The sequence below is a fragment of the Saccopteryx leptura genome, chromosome 6 (genome assembly GCF_036850995.1).
Source record: "Saccopteryx leptura isolate mSacLep1 chromosome 6, mSacLep1_pri_phased_curated, whole genome shotgun sequence".
Classification (NCBI taxonomy): domain Eukaryota; kingdom Metazoa; phylum Chordata; class Mammalia; order Chiroptera; family Emballonuridae; genus Saccopteryx; species Saccopteryx leptura.
The window spans coordinates 77,675,787-77,694,196 of NC_089508.1; the positions used below are offsets into that span (position 1 = coordinate 77,675,787).

Genomic DNA, 18,410 nt, shown 5'->3' on the forward strand with positions numbered 1-18,410 from the left:
GAAGCAGTGCTCTGAGTACTGATATCTCAGAATAAAAGGTATAATGTATCTTCATGCGAAACTACATTAGAATTTTTTTTAGGAAATAGAAAAAAAAATCACAGTTGAAATGGAGAATACTAAAAAGTATGTCCCATGAAATATGGGAGAATTGGAAGAATATCCCCAAGACAGATGCATTAAATAAGACAAGAGGAGGTAAAGAATTTCCTGGAGAAGAAGCCTCAAAGATAGAAAAAGTTGATTAAACATAAAATATAAATCTTACAGGGCCAGAAAGACCTTTAAAATACATAATATCTTGAATTATGTCAATGTCATGCTTAAGCCAGTTGGAATTCATAGTCTTCCTCAGAAATTCATTCCATTGTTAAATCAAGATAGCCTTCCCTTTATCTAAATCTAAGTCAATCATTCTTCAATTTAAGGCCATGTCATTACTAGTGAGAAGAGCACTAAATTTTAAGTCACTGCACCTTACTATGGAAACATTATCGTTCTGAGAAAGGCCTAGATTATGAATGTGGGAAGCTGCAAAGATAGGTATCATCATACACGCCAAAGGGGGATAAGAGCAAAGGAATGAAGAATGAAGCTGAAAAGAATGACAGGAACAAACAAATCTGTTACCTGTTTGCTATTCCTTCCTCCAAGAGTTGAATTACTTGCTTATAGTTGGAAACTACATGCTGAGATAAACCTATCAGATTTGAGGAGAAAAAAATTAAATTAAATTTTTGGTCAAGTTTAACCTTTCCTTGTGGGTTTTTAACTTTATCATTTTTATTTAATATTATTTAATAGGCACAAGGGAACTTGCTAAATCATTCAGATAATAATCAACAAATATTTATTGGAAACTTACTGCTAGGCATTGTGATAGGCTCTGGGAACACAGGTCTCTGCCCTCACAGAAATTATACGCTGAGACTAATTCATATAATATAGTATGACAACAACAACCAAACAATAACAATAAAATTCCTTACATTTTTGCATGTAGATTATTTTTTAAAAAGTTCTCATATTTTACTTTATTTGGCTCTTACTAAATTCCTGAAGTATACAGGTGCTATCTTGCCACAAAATAAATTCAGTTTGGCATATAAAATACACAGTACAGCCTGACCAGGCGGTGGCACAGTGGATAGAAACCCCGAGGTTGCCAGCTTGAGTACAGGCTCATCTGGTTTGAGCAAGGCTCACCAGCTTAAGCCCAAGGTCGCTGTCTTGAGCAAGGGGTCACTTGGTCTGCTGTAGCCACTCCCCCCCCATCAATGCACATATTAGAAGGCAATCAATGAACTAAGATGCCGCAGCAAAGAATTGATGCTTCTCATCTCTCTCCCTTCCTGTCTGTCTGTCCCTATCTGTCCCTCTCTCTGTCTCTGTCACACACACAACACAGAAAAATACATAGTACATATGTCCGTATCTTTCCATAGTTTATAATCATGAGAAGTTATACAAGACAATCTGGCCAAATGCCATAGAAGTAGAATAATAAATGTTCAGAACAGAAATGGTCAGGGCAGGCTCCATGGAAGAAATGAGACTTGAATTTGGCCATTGTGAAATGGGGAAGATTTAGGTAGACAAAGAGTAGCTTGAGGACATACATGAAAGTAAATTTTTATGACTGGTTACTGACCAAATCAAAAAAGGGCCTTCAGCCTGACCAGGCAGTGGCACAGTGGATAGAGTGTCAGACTGGGATGCGGAGGACCCAGGTTTGAGACCCCAAGGTCACCAGCTTGAGTGCGGACTCATCTGGTTTGAGCAAAAGCTCACCAGCTCAGACCCAAGGTCGCCGGCTCGAGCAAGGGGTTACTCAGTCTGCTGAAGGCCCACAGTCAAGGCACATATGAGAAAGCAATCAATGAACAACTAAGGTGTCGCAATGCTCAACGAAAAACTAATGATTGATGCTTCTCATCTCTCTCCATTCCTGTCTGTCTGTCCCTGTCTGTCCCTCTCTCTGAAAAAAAGAAAAAAAAAGGGCCTTCATTGCGTGACCAGGTGGAGATACAGTGGATAGAGCATTGATCGACCTGGAATGCTGAGGACCCAGGTTCGAAACCCTGAGGTTGCCGGCTTGAAGGCAGGATCATAGATAAAACCCCATGGTCAGTGGCTTAAACCCAAAGGTCGCTAGCTTGAGCAAGGGGTCACTGGCTCTGATGGAGCCCACCAGTCAAGGCACATATGAGAAAGCAATCAATGAACTACTAAAGTGTCACAATTACAAGCTAATGCTTCTCATCTCTCTCCCTTCCCGTATGTCTCTCTCTCTTCTGAAAAAAAAGGTGGAGGGGGGACCTTCATAACTATGCTAGAGAACCTCTAGATTCAGAAGCAAGGTAACTACACAGGCCCATTCCTGAACAAAATTACACTAAAAATTATCAAAGTAATTTGAACAATGACTAAAGTCTTTTTTACTAAGGAATTAGTTATTATTTAGATGTGATACTAGTTTTGTAGTTACGCTTTGTTTAAAAAAGCATTCCCTATTTTTTAGGGCTACATACTAAATATTTACAAATCAATTAATGTGGCATCTTAAAATTGCTTCAAAATAATATAGGATGGCAAAAGTGGACATGAATATATATATAGCGTAGAACTGGCCAAGAATGAATGGTTATAACTGAATAGTGGACACACGTGGGTTTGTTATAACTATAATAGTCTGTCAATTATTGTGTATGTCCAATTCTCTATAATAAAAGGTTTTAAAATAAAACCAAGCTTGGCCTGCGGTAGTGCAGTGGATAAAGCATTGCCCTGGAATGCTGAGGTTGCTGGTTCAAAACCCTGCACTTGCCTTGCCAAATAGTTCAGTTGGTTAGCATAGTCCCGAAGCGCAGAGGTTGCCGGTTCTATCCCTGGTCAGGACACATACAGGAGCAAAATCTATGTTCCTGTGTCTCCCTTCCTCTGTCTTTAAAATCAATAAAAGAAAGAACGAGACAGAAAGAAAGAAAGATCCTGACCAGGTGGTGGTGCCATGGATAGAGCATTTGATTGGGACACAGAGGGCTCAGGTTCAAAACCCCAAGGTCGCTGGCTTGCATGGGCTCATCCAGCTTGAGCGCGGGTTCACCAGCTTGAGCGTGGGGTCACTGGCTTGAAGCCCAAGGTCACTGGCTTGAGCAATGGGTCACTCGCTCTGCTTTAGCGCCCCTCCCCCCAAGTCAAGGCACATATGAGAAAGCAATCAATGAACAATTAAGGAGCCGCAACAAAGAATTGATGCTTCTCATCTCTCCCTTCCTGTCTGTCCGTCCCTATCTGTCTCTCGGTCTCTGTCACACATACACACAAAAAGAAAAGACATCAGCTTGAAGGCACTAAGGGATAAGCACTTAGTAAAAAAATTTCCATGGGGAATTGGGAAAAGATGGAAGCCAGAAATATATGGCCAGCATCTGGGACAAAGGAAACTCCACTGTCTCCCAGCAAAGTACATGGTATTTTTGTTGTTTTCAGGCTGCCGTTTATGATGGAAGGTTTGGGAAAGAACAGGTAACAAAATCATGACTGGCATACCTACTGAGTAGATTAGCCATACCTACTGAGTAGATTAGCCATGCTCTGTTTAAGGAAGAGACCAGCTCTTGATCTTTCATGTCCCTCACCTTGTCAGCATTTAAATGAATATATTGCTGAGTGAATAAGAGCATACAATATATATGTTACTTCTTATGAGTGGCCTAGCAGGGTAAAAATTTCTTCCACAAAAGAACCCAACTGTTCCTACTTAACAGCAAGACTTAACCCAATAGAATAAGTCTGATGGTACCAAACACCAAATATCATGCATGATGAGGAAGGATTTCAGACTCTGCCCTTGTCTGACACCTCCCCGTCTCCAATGGAAGAGAATGTAGCCTAGAAAAGAGATTAACTGGCCTGGGAACCAGTGTAGGCCATGATGGATCTGGCCCCGTAGACCCATCCTTTCCCCATGCCACTCTCCTCCTCATTGACCATGCTTTAGACACAATGACCTCCTTGAAACCACTGTGTCCTTCTTTCAGGGATCCAGCTCAGGTAGAGTCTACCTGAAGCATTCTTCTCCTAATAATACCATTCTTCACATTATTGGCTCCAATATCCCTTCAGGATTCAGCTTAAAATGTTACCTCCTCAGAGAAGCTTTTCCTGACTGGCCTATGCAGATGGGTCATCAACAGCACCCAGTGTTCTTTTCCATCACTACATCTATTTATTTTTTTATTAGCCATTATCACAACTTGCAATTCAGTGCTTGTTTTCTGACTTCTACAAAATTATAAGGTTGCCTGTGAGGGCAGGACCGTCTTTTCTACTTATCAGTACATATTCAGCATTTAGTACAGAATAAATATTCGTTATACCTTTGTTGAATGAATTAGTAACCATCAGAAAAGCTTCCCTGGGTCTGGTTTGCCTCAGACCTCCAAGTCCACAGTGGCTCACCTTGGACATAGGGCCCCATCTCTGGGTGCTCCCTGACACGCAGGGTGTAGGACTTTTTTGGATCAGATTGCTTCAATAGATCCCTCACTCGTTCATTATAGATTTCCAGAAAACTAGAGACATGTAGAAAAAGACACAGTTAGATTTACAAAAATGGTGATGTGTTCTCAAAATCAGATTTTGAAAAAAGGCAAAATAATTAATTATCAAATGAGTGGGAAATATACCTTATTTTAGTTTCATATCTGACACTCTAAGGCCTCGATCAAGCCAGGGTTCCCCTTTGAGTCTCTTTCTACATGTGTAAAATAGGGTTTTTAGCATTGACTATTAAAACTTCAGTCATAGAACATTTTAGCACAATGTCAGTACTGATTAAAGTTTTACCTTCAAGAGGCTATTTCAACCTGGTTTTAGGGTATACTGCTACCAGCCTGTGCCTTAATCAGGCTGCCACAGCACAGTCCACAACGGTGTTTCCCAACGTGGGGCACACGCCCCACAGGGGGGCAATTCGATAGTTAAGGGGGGCAATTTGAAAATGGACTCGACACGACTTTAACTCTTTCGCCCTGGGCCATTTAAATGCAATGCTAGATATCGGTGCCAAATTTAACAAAAAATGCAATTCTTAAATAATTGCAGTAAATAATTATTAAGTATAATTTCATTTGACGAGACCAAAATATCAACTGGGTGATTGGTGTCGCCAAGTAAACTTCGTCCTGGGTTTTTAAAACTCCCGGACCTTTTAAAAACTCGCTAAACAATGCAGTTATTCTCACCTAATTGGCCCATCGCAACTTCTGTAGTGTTTCACATCATTCAGTTGGTGTTAATTTGAAATAAGTGTCAGTCAAAACTGTTGTAAAAGCTCGTTGATTTAATAAATATACATATATATTGTATAGATATAATTGGTAAGTATTTGATTTTATTTTTATCAATATTAAACTCTTTATTAAGTACTTCTTGCATCGGGGCTAGAAAGCACTAATATTTTATAAATATTATTGGGGCTATAATAGTGCATGCACGACAATTTTAATTTTAGAAGCATAACTTTCCAGAAAATTTTTTCAAGTGGAAAAAATATAGATACCTTTTGATTTGCAGTGGTAGTGTAGTAAATGTGTTATATACATTTAAATAAATATGAATTTTTAGTATATGTTTACTCTATGTCACATTGAATATATTTTAACACATATTTTAATATTAGTTTTTAATTGATCTTATTTTTATTTCTTATAGCCCATAGTAAAATGAGTGGTGCAAGCAAGAAAAAAACTCGTCAATATTCGGAGGAATATTTAAAATTTGGGTTCATACCCGCTGTTCACGATGAGCGGATTCCTTTTTGTCTTTTATGCCAGCAATGCTTGACCAACGAATCAATGAAACGAGGTCATCTTGAGGCGCATTTGAAGGCGAAACATAGTGCTCATATTAATTCATATTTGAGTTACTTTAAAACTTTAAAGAAAAATTTTGAAAAAAGAACAACATTAAAGTCTCTACTGCTCATACTTCAACTAATAATCGTGTTCTTGAGGCTAGTTATCAAATTTTTTTATTCATCACTAAAACTGGAGAAAATCACACTATAGGAGAGAATTTAATAAAACCGTCAATATCAGCATTTCTTAAAACGGTTCTTGAAAAAGATGACAAAGATGTAAAAGCTATGCCACTCAGTGACAATACTGTTAGCAGAAGAATAGACGAAATGAGTGAGGATATTGAAAAACAACTTATTGAAAAGCTGAAAACAAAATTTTCCTTGCAAATGGATGAATCAACTTTGAGAGACAGTGAGGCAGTATTGATAACTTACATAAGATATATTGATAAAGGACATTTTGCTGAAGAAATGTTGTTCTGTAAAAGATTAGAAAGCACCACTACCTCCAAAGATATATATAATAAGCTAAAAAACTACTTAGATGTCAATGATATACCAATGAAAAATATAACATCTTGTGCTGCAGATGGTGCTCCCAATATGATGGGCAAGAAAAATGGCTGCTTAAAATTGATGAAAGATGCGAATCCAGAAATGATTCTTGTGCATTGTGTTATTCATAGGGAAAACTTGGTAGCTAAAAACATCTCGCCTGTTCTGAATGAAGTATTACATACAGTAATAAAGTGTGTTAATGCTATTAAAGCTAGTGCCAAATGTGAGCGTCTTTTCAAGCTATTTTGTGAAGAACAAAATGAAGACCATGTGAGACTTTTACTTCATACTGAAGTAAGATGGCTATCTAAAGGAAACTGTTTGAAAAGATTTATGGAACTGTTTGATACTCTTTGTGATTTTTTAAGCGACAAACCTGAAATGAAGTATCTGTTAACAATAGATGGTAAAGCATTTATTTAGCTGATATCTTTGAAAAACTAAATATATTAAATAAGCAACTTCAAGGAACAAATAAAACTCTTGTCGATGCAAAAGCAAAGATATTTGGTTTCATTACCAATATTGAGTTATGTCAGAAACATATTAACAACAAAAACTTTAAACAGTTTCATTGGCTCCAAAAATGTGAAGTAACTGATACCGCTTTACTTGTTATTGTCAATCATTTGAATATTCTATCGGCTGATTTAAAAGAAAGATTTTCTGATTTAAAACAAATTGATTTCCCAACATGGATGATGCAACCAATGTTAGTGGATTTGTCTGATATATCAAATATGCAGTATCAAGAAGAACTCACAGAATTGCAAAATGATGAGTCAGTTAAAGCTTTATTTAATATCAAAGGAGTGATGGCATGGCTTTGTGAGGAAACAGAAATCAAATACCCAAATTCAACCAAATGTGCAAGAAAATTATTGCTACCGTTTCCATCTTCATTTTTAGCTGAATGTGGATTTAGTGCTGTCAATGATTTACTGGTAAAAGAAAGAAATCGGCTGGATATAACACAACGTGGAGACTTGAGACTAAAGCTAACCAAATTGGAACCTAATATAAAATCTCTGTGCAGCAAGCATCAAGCACAAGGATCACACTAAATTAAAATAATAAATTAATATAGAAAAATCTGTATTAAAATTATTTGGAATTTAAATTTCTGTTTTTCATTATATGTTTTGAAATTTTACTTACTGTGTTTTGTTAACAATTTCATAGTCATTTCTTCCTAGAACCTATCATTTATGTTTATTAAGTGAACAAATCAATTTGTTAATGTTAAAAATTATGTATGTTACATAGGGGGGGACATAAAAATTTTAGAAAGATTAAGGTGGGGCATGGCACAAAAAAGGTTGGGAAACACTGGTCCACAAGCTTGTTGAAGTGGTTTTCAAATGTGGTCTTTGAGCTCTCTTACTCTGTGAAGGCATCTCAAGGGCTGCTGCTGAGCAATGAAGGAAGCTAAGTGGTTAAGGGTATGGTTCCCACCCCTGGTTTAAGTAGGACAATTCTCATTTAATCTACTTTATACACTGGGATTCTGTTTACAATATTCTCTATCTCACAGGTATCTACTGGCATTTTATTCCTTTTAAAAATAATAACAGTTATAATCCATTATTAAAATTAGTTAAAAATTTTGATGAACAAGAAAGCACACTTCTCACAGAAAGGTCTTCATCACCAGGACACAGATGCTTGCCTATGAAGTCAGCAGTCAGAAAAAAGAGCTCCAGTTCAAAACTAAACTCCATGCACACTCTCCTTATAAATTATTTCTCCTTAAACTTCTCATATCACAGGAACCCTAGATGTCTCTTAAGAGTAGTGCTTCCCAGATTTTATGGACAATAAAACATTTAATATACATGTATATGTTTATACACACACACATACACAAGCACACAGGTTTATAAATTTTTACTTTGCAAACTTAAAAAATGTAAAAATAGTGTTCACATCATTTCATTTTTAAAAAGGATGTTTACTCTTTTTGGGGTGATAAAAATGTTCCGGAATCAGATAGTAATGATGGCTGGAAAAACACTGTAAATATCGGGGGGAGGGGATCACTGAACTGTATACTTCTTTACTTTATTCATGTTATTTTATTTATTTTTAAAAGTAAATTTAGATTTTTCTGGATTTTGAAAGCCTTATATAAATCCTTTTTCACTGAATTTATTGGGGTGACATTGGTTAGCAAAATTATAGTATCAGGTACACAATTCTATAATACATCATCTGGATACTGCATTGTGTGTTTAAAGCATGAATTTTATGGTTTGTAAATTATATCTTGATTAATAAAAAGAACATTGAAGACCAAAACAAAGATGATGAAAAAGAAGAATAAAACAGAGAATTAAGGGCAACTGGTAACTTCTGCAAACAATTCACTACAGACTGGTTAAAACTTCATGTTGGAGTAGCCAGCACCAGTCTGGGAACTAGAGCTTGGCAACGACTGACCTGGAGAACAACACAGTAGGGGCTTGGAAAAATTCTAAAAGTTAGTATGAAGTTGTACAGAAAATGAAGGAGAGGAACCCAGACAGGGCAAATTGGTACAAAGGAGACACCTGCATGTTAAGCCTGAGGGCAGGAATTAAATTTTCTACAATCCAAAGACCTAAGTATGTTACTCATCTCCCCATACTGCAAGATACAGTATTTCTGTTCTGGCTTTTCTTCATTCTTCTGGATGACTCTGGAAGCAAAGAGAATGGCTGAACATGCTAGAATTTGGAGTGTAAATAGAAACATTTTAGGCCGCAGAGTCTGGTAGGTTCTTACCTTACTTTTATCCTACAGGAGGAAGGCAGTGAGGCATAGTCTTCCTCCCTGATGAAGAGACCCTGCATAAATCAGAGGGTTGGAATTTCATTAAGAGTGTACATATTAGACTTACTTTGAAAGGATCTAGTCAACAAAGAGTTTATACCTCACATATCCGTGGCGTCAGTCCAACAGAGGCCTGGAGAACAGAAGAAAGGAAAGCATTACTGTTTGCTCATGATGATGCTCTCACCCTGACACGCAGGAATAGTCCTCAGCAGGGGGATAGGCACATAGGCTCCCTGTGCTAGCCTCTTCACTATAGAGAATTTCATCAGTGGTATGTAGAAGACTATTCACCAGTCCTCTCAGAAGGCATTCGTGGGAAGAATGTACCAGATGTGAGGCAAAGAAGGAAAAAAGGAGAAGCTAGTAAACCCAGATGTCTACTTTTGCGAAATGAAGGTTCAATCCTTCTTGGATAGACCTTGTTTACAACTGTGGTTCCTCTCAGAACCTATCTCCTGTTTCTACACACATAGGAGAATTAGAGTACAAGGGTGTTCAATATACACATTTAAAAAAATTGTTTTCATCTTGGATCCAGTGCTAACCTGTATTCAAGTTAAAGGCTTTATAACTCTGGTTTAAAGGGAAGTTTCTCCTTTTAATTTTAAATATATAAAATCACACTAAACATGGACATAGTGAACAATGAGCTGAGCTCATGGCAGTAAAGATAATCTTTCAGGAGAAAGTGTCCTAGAGAATGTCCCTGTATCATTGCTCTACCAGTTCATCTCACTGGGGGACTTCTAGCCCTAAAATAAAGAGGTATTCTTAAGGAATTCTACCCTTCTAATTTTCCATGATAAAGGAAGGCCCTCGTAAGTCCTACACATTCTGAAAGCTTCCATCCCAGTAGTTGGTTCTTCTGCTTCTTTCTAACACTCAGATCTAACACACACAGCCTCGATGCTGCTCAGTCCCAGACAGAGCTTAAGATCAGTTTGGCTGGGTCTTATCAATGATATGAGATATTCAGAAGGACTGACAAGGTCTGCTTCATCAAAGGGCGCTGTGAAATTCTAAGGCTCTTCAGGGTTTAATAAAGAAAGCTAATTATTCAAAGTTTATTCTTCAATTAAAGTGCTGAGAAACCCATTCTTAATACAGAAGAGGGCCCATTAAATCTTGTTAAAGTTGACTATGAAACTCACATTCTCTTTCTTAGTGGCAAGGACAATGCAAGATTCAGGCCTGCTCTGCAGTTAGGAAGCTATTTCATCCCAATACCAGTACTCACTGGGGTCCCCAGCATGGTGTATGTCTTTCCAGAGCCTGTCTGCCCATAGGCAAAAAGGCATATGTTATAGCCTTGGGCAGCTCCAGACAGTACTTCAGTTCCCAAATCCTGGAACACCTGTAACAACACAAGTAAAGAGCATATCACTGTGGTCTTTTTTCCCATAGCAAATTTGAAATTATTGTTTAATCTAAAATTTTTACAAAATGTTTCAAAAATACATGACTATAAATTCTTCACCTTTTCACAAGAATAAATTCAGTTTCAGAAAATGAATGCTAAGGAAAATTCATTGATTCAAACACTTTTTAGAGTACTTACTGTATGTTTGGCACAATGCTAGATGCTAAAGGTACAAAATTGATATGGTCCCTAATCTTAAAGCAAAGAAAGGAAAAGACATTCAAACAAATTACTGAAGAAAGACCATGCACATTAATTCTTTTTCCTTCCCATTACAAGAAAATCTTTCATACCAGTTAATCAGGTAAAGCTATAATGAAATACTTCCCAGAACATATACAAACTCAGGGTCTCAAGACACCACAGTGAAGATCAGTTAAGCCCAGAAGTTAGAGAGTTTTCCCTATGGATCTCTCTTAGATGAGACCCTAACAGTTGACTGGGTCTCAAGACACCACAGTGAAGATCAGTTAAGCCCAGAAGTTAGAGAGTTTTCCCTATGCTCCCTCCTTAGATGGACCCTAACAGTTGACTGGTTCTGCTGGTCACTAATGTCTGTGGTGGTCAGTTTTAATGAATCAGAAACAGCCAGACATCCTTATATGAAAACCCATATATAATATTTCGTGTAATGTCTGAAAGTTCTGAAGGACTCTGTTAGGTAGATAGATGCTGGTCTCACAAAAAAACAACAACAACAACAAAAAACACCCAGCTTGGCTTACAGGAAGACACAGCTTCCCAGTTTGACCAGTCCTCAGCAGAATGTCACATGAACATCCGCATGCAATGACTGTATGTGGACATCTTCCCTTTGTATTATTGTTGCTCAGCACCCAAATACTCTTCTTATTTGGGAGCAGGGTCTCTGCGCCAGTCTCAGGGGGAAAGTATGGCCCAATCCTCCACCACAGAAGCCAGACATGCCAGAGACTCCTCTCTACCTCCTGGCAGCTAGAACACCAAGACATGAAAATGAAGCACACCAACTAGGTGTTCCAACTTGCATTTTGAAAGAACGACACAAAAACAAAGGAATAGCTGGTAAATTCTCCATGGTGGCATCAAAAGGCCAAAAGCATCCTGAGCAAACAGTGGTACAAGTGCCAGGTGAGGCAACCAAATCAGACTAACCTGTGATATGGCTTTGCCTGGCTTCCCTGCTACCTAGGATCCCATGGTTTCCTACCAATTTTTCAACTTTCCTTTCAATTCTGTGAGTAACCTGATATGTTTCCAAATTAGAATGTGGCGCTCATGCTTCACAGCTGTGTAATCTTGAGCAAGTTACTTAAACTTTGTAAGCCTGTTTCTTTAAGCTACAAAGTGGACATTTCATCTATCACAGGATTGTTATGAAGGTTAAGTAAGATAACACACATAATTACAGGCAATAGGACAAAGACAAAAGTTGCTGACTCAAGACTACATTACCCTGTTCTGTATCAGCAGCTGCAGTTAGGCTTCTTAGCCAGTGCATTATTTGTTTTGTTTGTTCATTTTTTTTTAAACTATTTTTTAAATTTTATTTATTCATTTTTAGAGGGGAGAGAGAGAGAGACAGAGAGGGAGAGAGACAGAGAGAGAGAAGGGGGAAGGAGCTGGAAGCATCAACTCCCATATGTGCCTTGACCAGGCAAGCCCAGGGTTTCGAACCGACGACCTCAGCATTTCCAGGTCGACGCTTTATCCACTGCGCCACCACAGGTCAGGCTTGTTCATTTTTTTAATGCTTTTTTTTCCCCCTTGAGAGAGAGACAGGAACTTCAAGGCGCTCCTATATGTGCCCTGACCAGGGAGGGAATCGAACCAGTAACCTCTGGACTCCAGGACAACACTCCAACTGAGCTATCCAGCCAGAGCTTAATTTCTTTTATTTTCAGAGACAGAGAGAGGAAGAGATAGAGAAGATGGAAGGGGAAGGGAAGCATTTATTTGTTGTTTCACTCAGTCGTGCACTCATTGGCTGCTTCCTGTGTGTGCCCTGATCAGGGATCAAACCTACAACCTTGTTTTGGGATGATGCTCTTAACTAACTGAGCTAACTGGACAGAGCCTTTAATGCTTCTAAATAATACTCAGAACCCAGGGAGTGGTGAAAGATGAGGCCGTGTACCATTCCCATCCCCTCCCCAGTCGCCCTCCCAGCTCTGTACTGCATGCACCCTCTTCATTCATTCACTCCTATATAAAAAGCTAAAAATCTGGCAGGGTTTTTTTGACTCCCAATATCTGTGTGGGTCAAATTCCCAGGACTGAAGGAGTCATTTCTCTTCATCAGACGATTTGAGCTGGCTGTCATCCATTTACTAGTTGGAAAATGTTCCACAAAATTCAACCTTTCTCTCCAGTGCCCCAGAAGGAAGTAGTAGGAACAGAGGTGCAGACAGAGCCAGGCCATATCTAGTCCAAATGCCATTTCTTCCCACTGCTCACACACAGCTCAGCAGAGTGAGCTCAACGGATTGTGAAGGAAAAACAACAAAATGTCACTCTGTCCATGTCTTTATCCAAATTCAAATAATTGCGGGAAGGTTTTATGACAAACACCTTTAAGATACCATTTTCACTCAACAGTAAAAGATGTCAAAAGGCAAAACCAGTAGATTCTAAACCTGGAATTGGTGGATATTGTTAAGATATAGTTCCTAGCGTGCGGAGGACCCGGGTTCGATTCCCGGCCAGGGCACATAGGAGAAGCGCCCATTTGCTTCTCCACCCCTCTGCCGCGTCTTCCTCTCTGTCTCTCTCTTCCCCTCCCGCAGCCAAGGCTCCATTGGAGCAAAGATGGCCCGGGCGCTGGGGATGGCTCTGTGGCCTCTGCCCCAGGCGCTAGAGTGGCTCTGGTCACAACATGGCGACGCCCAGGATGGGCAGAGCATCGCCCCCTGGTGGGCAGAGCATCGCCCCATGGTGGGCGTGCCGGGTGGATCCCGGTCGGGCGCATGCGGGAGTCTGTCTGACTGTCTCTCCCTGTTTCCAGCTTCAGAAAAATGAAAAAAAAAAAAAAAAAGATATAGCTACCATTCTTCAAGAACTGGGATGCTTAGTTCATCATAGGTTGCAGGAAAAAGCACAGCCCTAGATAGAGCACACATGGCCAGATGACACCATGGTCCACTCTCATCATAATATAATAAAGCATTTGGAAACAACTCAATGTGAATAACAAGAATAATTTGAGAGCAAAACTAAATCACCAGAAGGTAAACTAAAGATAGAGGATCACCTGGTTCAGAAGGAGAGATTGGCAATGTGACTTTTTTTCTCTGGTGTATAAGTAGACAAAAGTGTTCAACAATCAGATTAACTATATGTAATATACACTGCTCACAAAAATTAGGGGATCAAGGAATGTGCAGATACTCCAGTACTTTCAGCCTTTTGTATAGTACATTTTCACCAATGAAAAAAAGTTGGTTTTCCATCTCATTTGCATAATCAAATGACTGTCTTTGACTTGTCATTTGCTTTTCTGATGATCTTATTTAATAAAAAAAAAATCAAATACCTTTTTTTTTATCACTTCATATTCATTTTGAAATATCCCCTAATTTTTGTGAGCAGTATAGTACTTCCAGTCTTTTACTTACAGTCTTTTACTAAAGTACTAATTAGATAGGAGACAACCCACTGGATATTGGTGCATGGAGACTCCAAACACCTAACGCCAAAACCAAAAGACCAGCCAAAACCCAATTCCCAAGGGCAACTGAATCTAGGAATCAAAATTTTTTTAAATACATATTCTCAAAAGAATAGGAAAACAAACCACATATTGAGAGAAAATATTTTCAAAAGACACATCTGATAAAGGACTGCTATCCAAAATGTGCAAAGAGCTCTTAAAACTCAACAAGGAAATGAACAACCCAATTAAAACATGTGCAAAAGATCTCAACAGCTATGTCACCAAAGAAGATATACAGATAGCAAATAAGTATATTAAACGATGTTCAGCCCTGGCAGAATAGCTCAGTTGGTTAGAGCATGGTTCCAAAGCACAAAGGTTGCTAGTTCAATCCCCAGTCAGGGCACACACAAGAACAGATCTAAGTTCCTCTCTCTCTCTCTCTCCCTTCCACTCTCTAAAATCAATAAAATAAATATTTTTTGCCTGGCCTGTGGTGGCACAGTGGATAGAGCGCTGGCCTGAGGTTGCTGGTTCAAAACCCTGGCCTTGACCAATCAAGACACATATCCCAAGCAAACAATGGACAGCTAAAGTGAAGCAATTATGAATTGATATTTATTGTTCCTCCCTCTTCTCTGTAAAATTAATAAAATCTTTAAAAATTAATAAATATTTTTTTAAAAATTTAAAGAGGCCCTGGCCAGTTAGCTCAATTGGTAGAGTATCAGCCCAGTGTGTGGATGTCCTGGGTTCAATTCCTGGCCAGGGCACACAAAAATAGGGTGCCATCTGCTTCTATTCCCTCCCCTACCTCCTACTTTCTCTCTTTCTTCCCCTCCTGCAGCCATGGCTCAATTAGTTTGAGCACACTGGCCCTGGGTGCTGAAGATGGCTCCATGGAGCCTCCGCCTCAGGCACTAAAAGTAGCTCAGTTGTGAACATGGCCCATGATGAGCATCTGCCCAGAACAGGGGTTATAGGGTGGATCCTGTGGGATGCATGTGTTAGTTTGTCTATCCCATCCTCTCACTTGGAAAAGAAGAAAAAATAAGAATTAAAAATAGTTTTTTATTAAAAAAAAAGAAAGAAAGATGTTCAGCCCTGGTCAGTGGCACAATTGGTAGAGCACTGTCCAGATCACCAAGGTTGCCAGTTTGAACCCTGGTCAGGGCATATATGTGAAGCAATTGATGGGTACACAACAACTGAAACAGTAAGTTGATGCTTCTCTCTCTCTCTTCCTTCCCCCACCTCTCCTTTCCCCTCTCTCAAAAGAAAAAAAAAAAGTTCAACATCATACATCATTAGTGTTGCATATTAAACCAAGGAGATACCAGCCCTGGCATGTTAGCTCAGTGGCTAGAGCATCAGCCCAGCGTACATGTGCCGGGTTTGATCCCTGGTCAGGGCACATATGAGAAGCAACCATCTGCTTCTCTTCCCCTCCCTCTCTCCCATCAAAGCCAGTGGCTTGATTGGTTCCAGCATTGGCCCTGGGTGCTGAGAATAGCTCGGTTGGTCCAAGCATCAACCTCAGGTACTAAGGATAGCTTGGTTGATTTGAGCTTTGGCCCAAGACCAGGATTGCTGGGTGGATCCCAGTCAGGGTGCATGCAGGAGTCTGTCTCTCTAACTTCCCTCCTCTCACTAAAAACAACAACAACAAGGAAATATCACTGCACACTTATTAGAATGACCAAAATCCAACACACTATCAACACCAAATGTTGACATGGATGTGGAGCAACAGAAACTCTCATGCATTGCAAGTGGGAATGGAACAGTCACTTTGGAAGGCAGTTGAGAAGTTTTTTACAAAACTAAACATACTCTCCTGCCCAGGCAGTGGCACAGTGGATAGAGCATCAGTCTGGGATGCTGAGAACCCAGGTTCGAAACCCTGAGGTTGTTGGCTTGAGCACAGGCTCATCCAGCTTGAGCATGGGCTCATCAGCTTGGGCACGGGTTGCCAGCTTATGCATGGGATCATAGACATGACCCCATGATCATTGGCTTGAGCCCAAAGGTCAATGCCTTGAAGACCAATGTTGCTGGCTTGAGTAAGGGCTCACTGGCTCTGATGGAGCCCCTGGTCAGGGCACAAAAGAGAAAGCAATCAATGAACAACTAAGGTACTGCAAAATGAGTTGATGCTTCTCATCTCTCTTCCTTCTTGTCTGTCTGTCCCTCTCTCTCACTAAAACAAACAAACAAACAAAAAAACAATGAAAACTAGGCGCTGGTCGGTTGGCTCAGTGGTAGAGCGTTGGCCTGGCGTGCAGGAGTCCCGGGTTCGATTCCAGCCAGGGCACACAGGAGAAGTGCCCATCTGCTTCTCCACCCCTCCCCCTCTCCTTCCTCTCTGTCTCTCTCTTCCCCTCCCGCAGCCAAGGCTCCACTGGAGCAAAGTTTGCCTGGGCGCTGAGGATGGCTCTGTGGCCTCTGCCTCAGGTGCTAGAATGGCTCTGATTGTGGCAGAGCATCGCCCCCTGGTGGGCATGCCGGGTGGATCCCGGTCGGGCGCATGCGGGAGTCTGTCTGACTGCCTCCCCATTTCCAGCTTCAGAAAAATACAAAAAAAAACACAAAACAACAATGAAAACTAAACATACTCTTATACAATTCATCAATCACATTGCTTGGTATTTATAACAGCTTCATTCATAATTGCCAAAACTTAGAAGCACTCGAGATGTTCTTCACTAGGTAAATGAATAAATATGTGGTGGTGTTACATCCAGACAATGGAATATTCAGTGTTAAAAAGAAATTAGCTATCAAGCCATGAAAAAGCATGAAGTAACCTTAAATGCATATTGCTAAGTAAAATAAGCCAATCTGAAAAAGTTATATATTGTATGATTCCAAGTATTGTACATGTCATTCTGGAAAAGGCAAAAGTATGAAGATGGTAAAAAAAAAAATCAATAACCTAGAGCTGTTTTCTCTGAACATATGTACACTGATTTATCAATGTCACCCCATTAAAATTAATAAAAAAAAATCAGTACTTGGCAGCAGAAGGGTAGTATGGTAGATGGAGCACAGAGAAATTTTTAGGGCAGTAAAACTATTCGATATGATACTTCAATGTTGTTCACATGTCATTATACATATGTCAAACCCAAAGAGTGTACAAAACCAAAACTGAACCCTAGTGTAAACTATGGACGTTGGGTGATAATGACATGTTAACCACTGTAGGCTCATCAACTGTGTCAGATGCTGGTAGATGGAGGGCAGATCTCTCTCTGTGCTTTGTACTCAGTTTTGTGGTAAATCTAAAACTGCTCTAACAAATAATGTCTCCTTTTAAAAAGTAAGATAAAAATAAATCTTAAGGGATAGATTTCCCCAATATTTGCAACATTATCAGACATATTAATCTTGAAAACAGATAGATTAAACTATGTTACTGAAGATTTCATGATGACTATTTAAGGTCCAAGAATAATGGTTGCCCTGTATTTTTCTAAAGACATTTTTCACTGATAGATTTTTATTTTCCTGGAACAAGAGATGGTAATTGATGAGAGTACTACTTTGTCTGGAGGACCAGGGACAGAACACAAAATTCAGGGTTGAACTGAACAAACTAGCACTGTCTATCAAATCCAATATATTGTCAATTGCCAATAGATTTTTTTTGTTTATTTGTTTTCAGTAGTTTTGCAGTTCTTTCTATTATATATTATGTTCTCTAAACCCCCAGTAGACTCATAACAAAAAAATCTGTGATTTCAATTTAAGATAAGAAAGTGTCCAAAACAATGAAATAGATAATGATTTCAAATAAAGTCTCAAAAATGAGCCTGACCTGTGGGGGTGCAGTAGATAGAGCATCAACCTGGAATGCTGAGGTCACTGGTTTGAAAGCCTGGGCTTGCCAGGCAAAGGCACATATGACAAGCAATTAATGAACAACTAAAGTTAAGTAACTATGAGTTGATACTTCTCATTCCAACCACTTCTGTAAAATCAACAAATAAAATCTTTAAAAAAAAAAAAAGAAATTGTAAAATGAGAAGAGGGACATTTCAATTGCTAGAAATTATTCAAACATGTTTCACTAATGCTGTTACTTAGGAAAACTTCAAGTTCACACTTATGACACAGAG

At 39.3% G+C, this 18,410-nt stretch overlaps 1 protein-coding gene and 1 non-coding gene across 2 annotated transcripts in view; both read right to left on the bottom strand.

The window, feature by feature from the left end:
- Positions 1-18,410, bottom strand: part of STARD9 (StAR related lipid transfer domain containing 9) — a 170,110-nt gene that overhangs the window by 66,222 nt on the left and 85,478 nt on the right. The window contains exons 4-8 of the mRNA XM_066343732.1: positions 10,476-10,592; positions 9,336-9,368; positions 9,188-9,249; positions 4,465-4,577; positions 631-700 (exon numbers count right to left, since the gene is read on the bottom strand). Of these exons, the coding sequence (XP_066199829.1) occupies positions 631-700; positions 4,465-4,577; positions 9,188-9,249; positions 9,336-9,368; positions 10,476-10,592 (395 nt within the window). The remainder of the gene's footprint in view (positions 1-630; positions 701-4,464; positions 4,578-9,187; positions 9,250-9,335; positions 9,369-10,475; positions 10,593-18,410) is intronic.
- Positions 17,865-17,923, bottom strand: LOC136377972 (small nucleolar RNA SNORD69). The gene has a single exon (XR_010746566.1). It is a non-coding gene; the product is annotated as a small nucleolar RNA SNORD69 (small nucleolar RNA).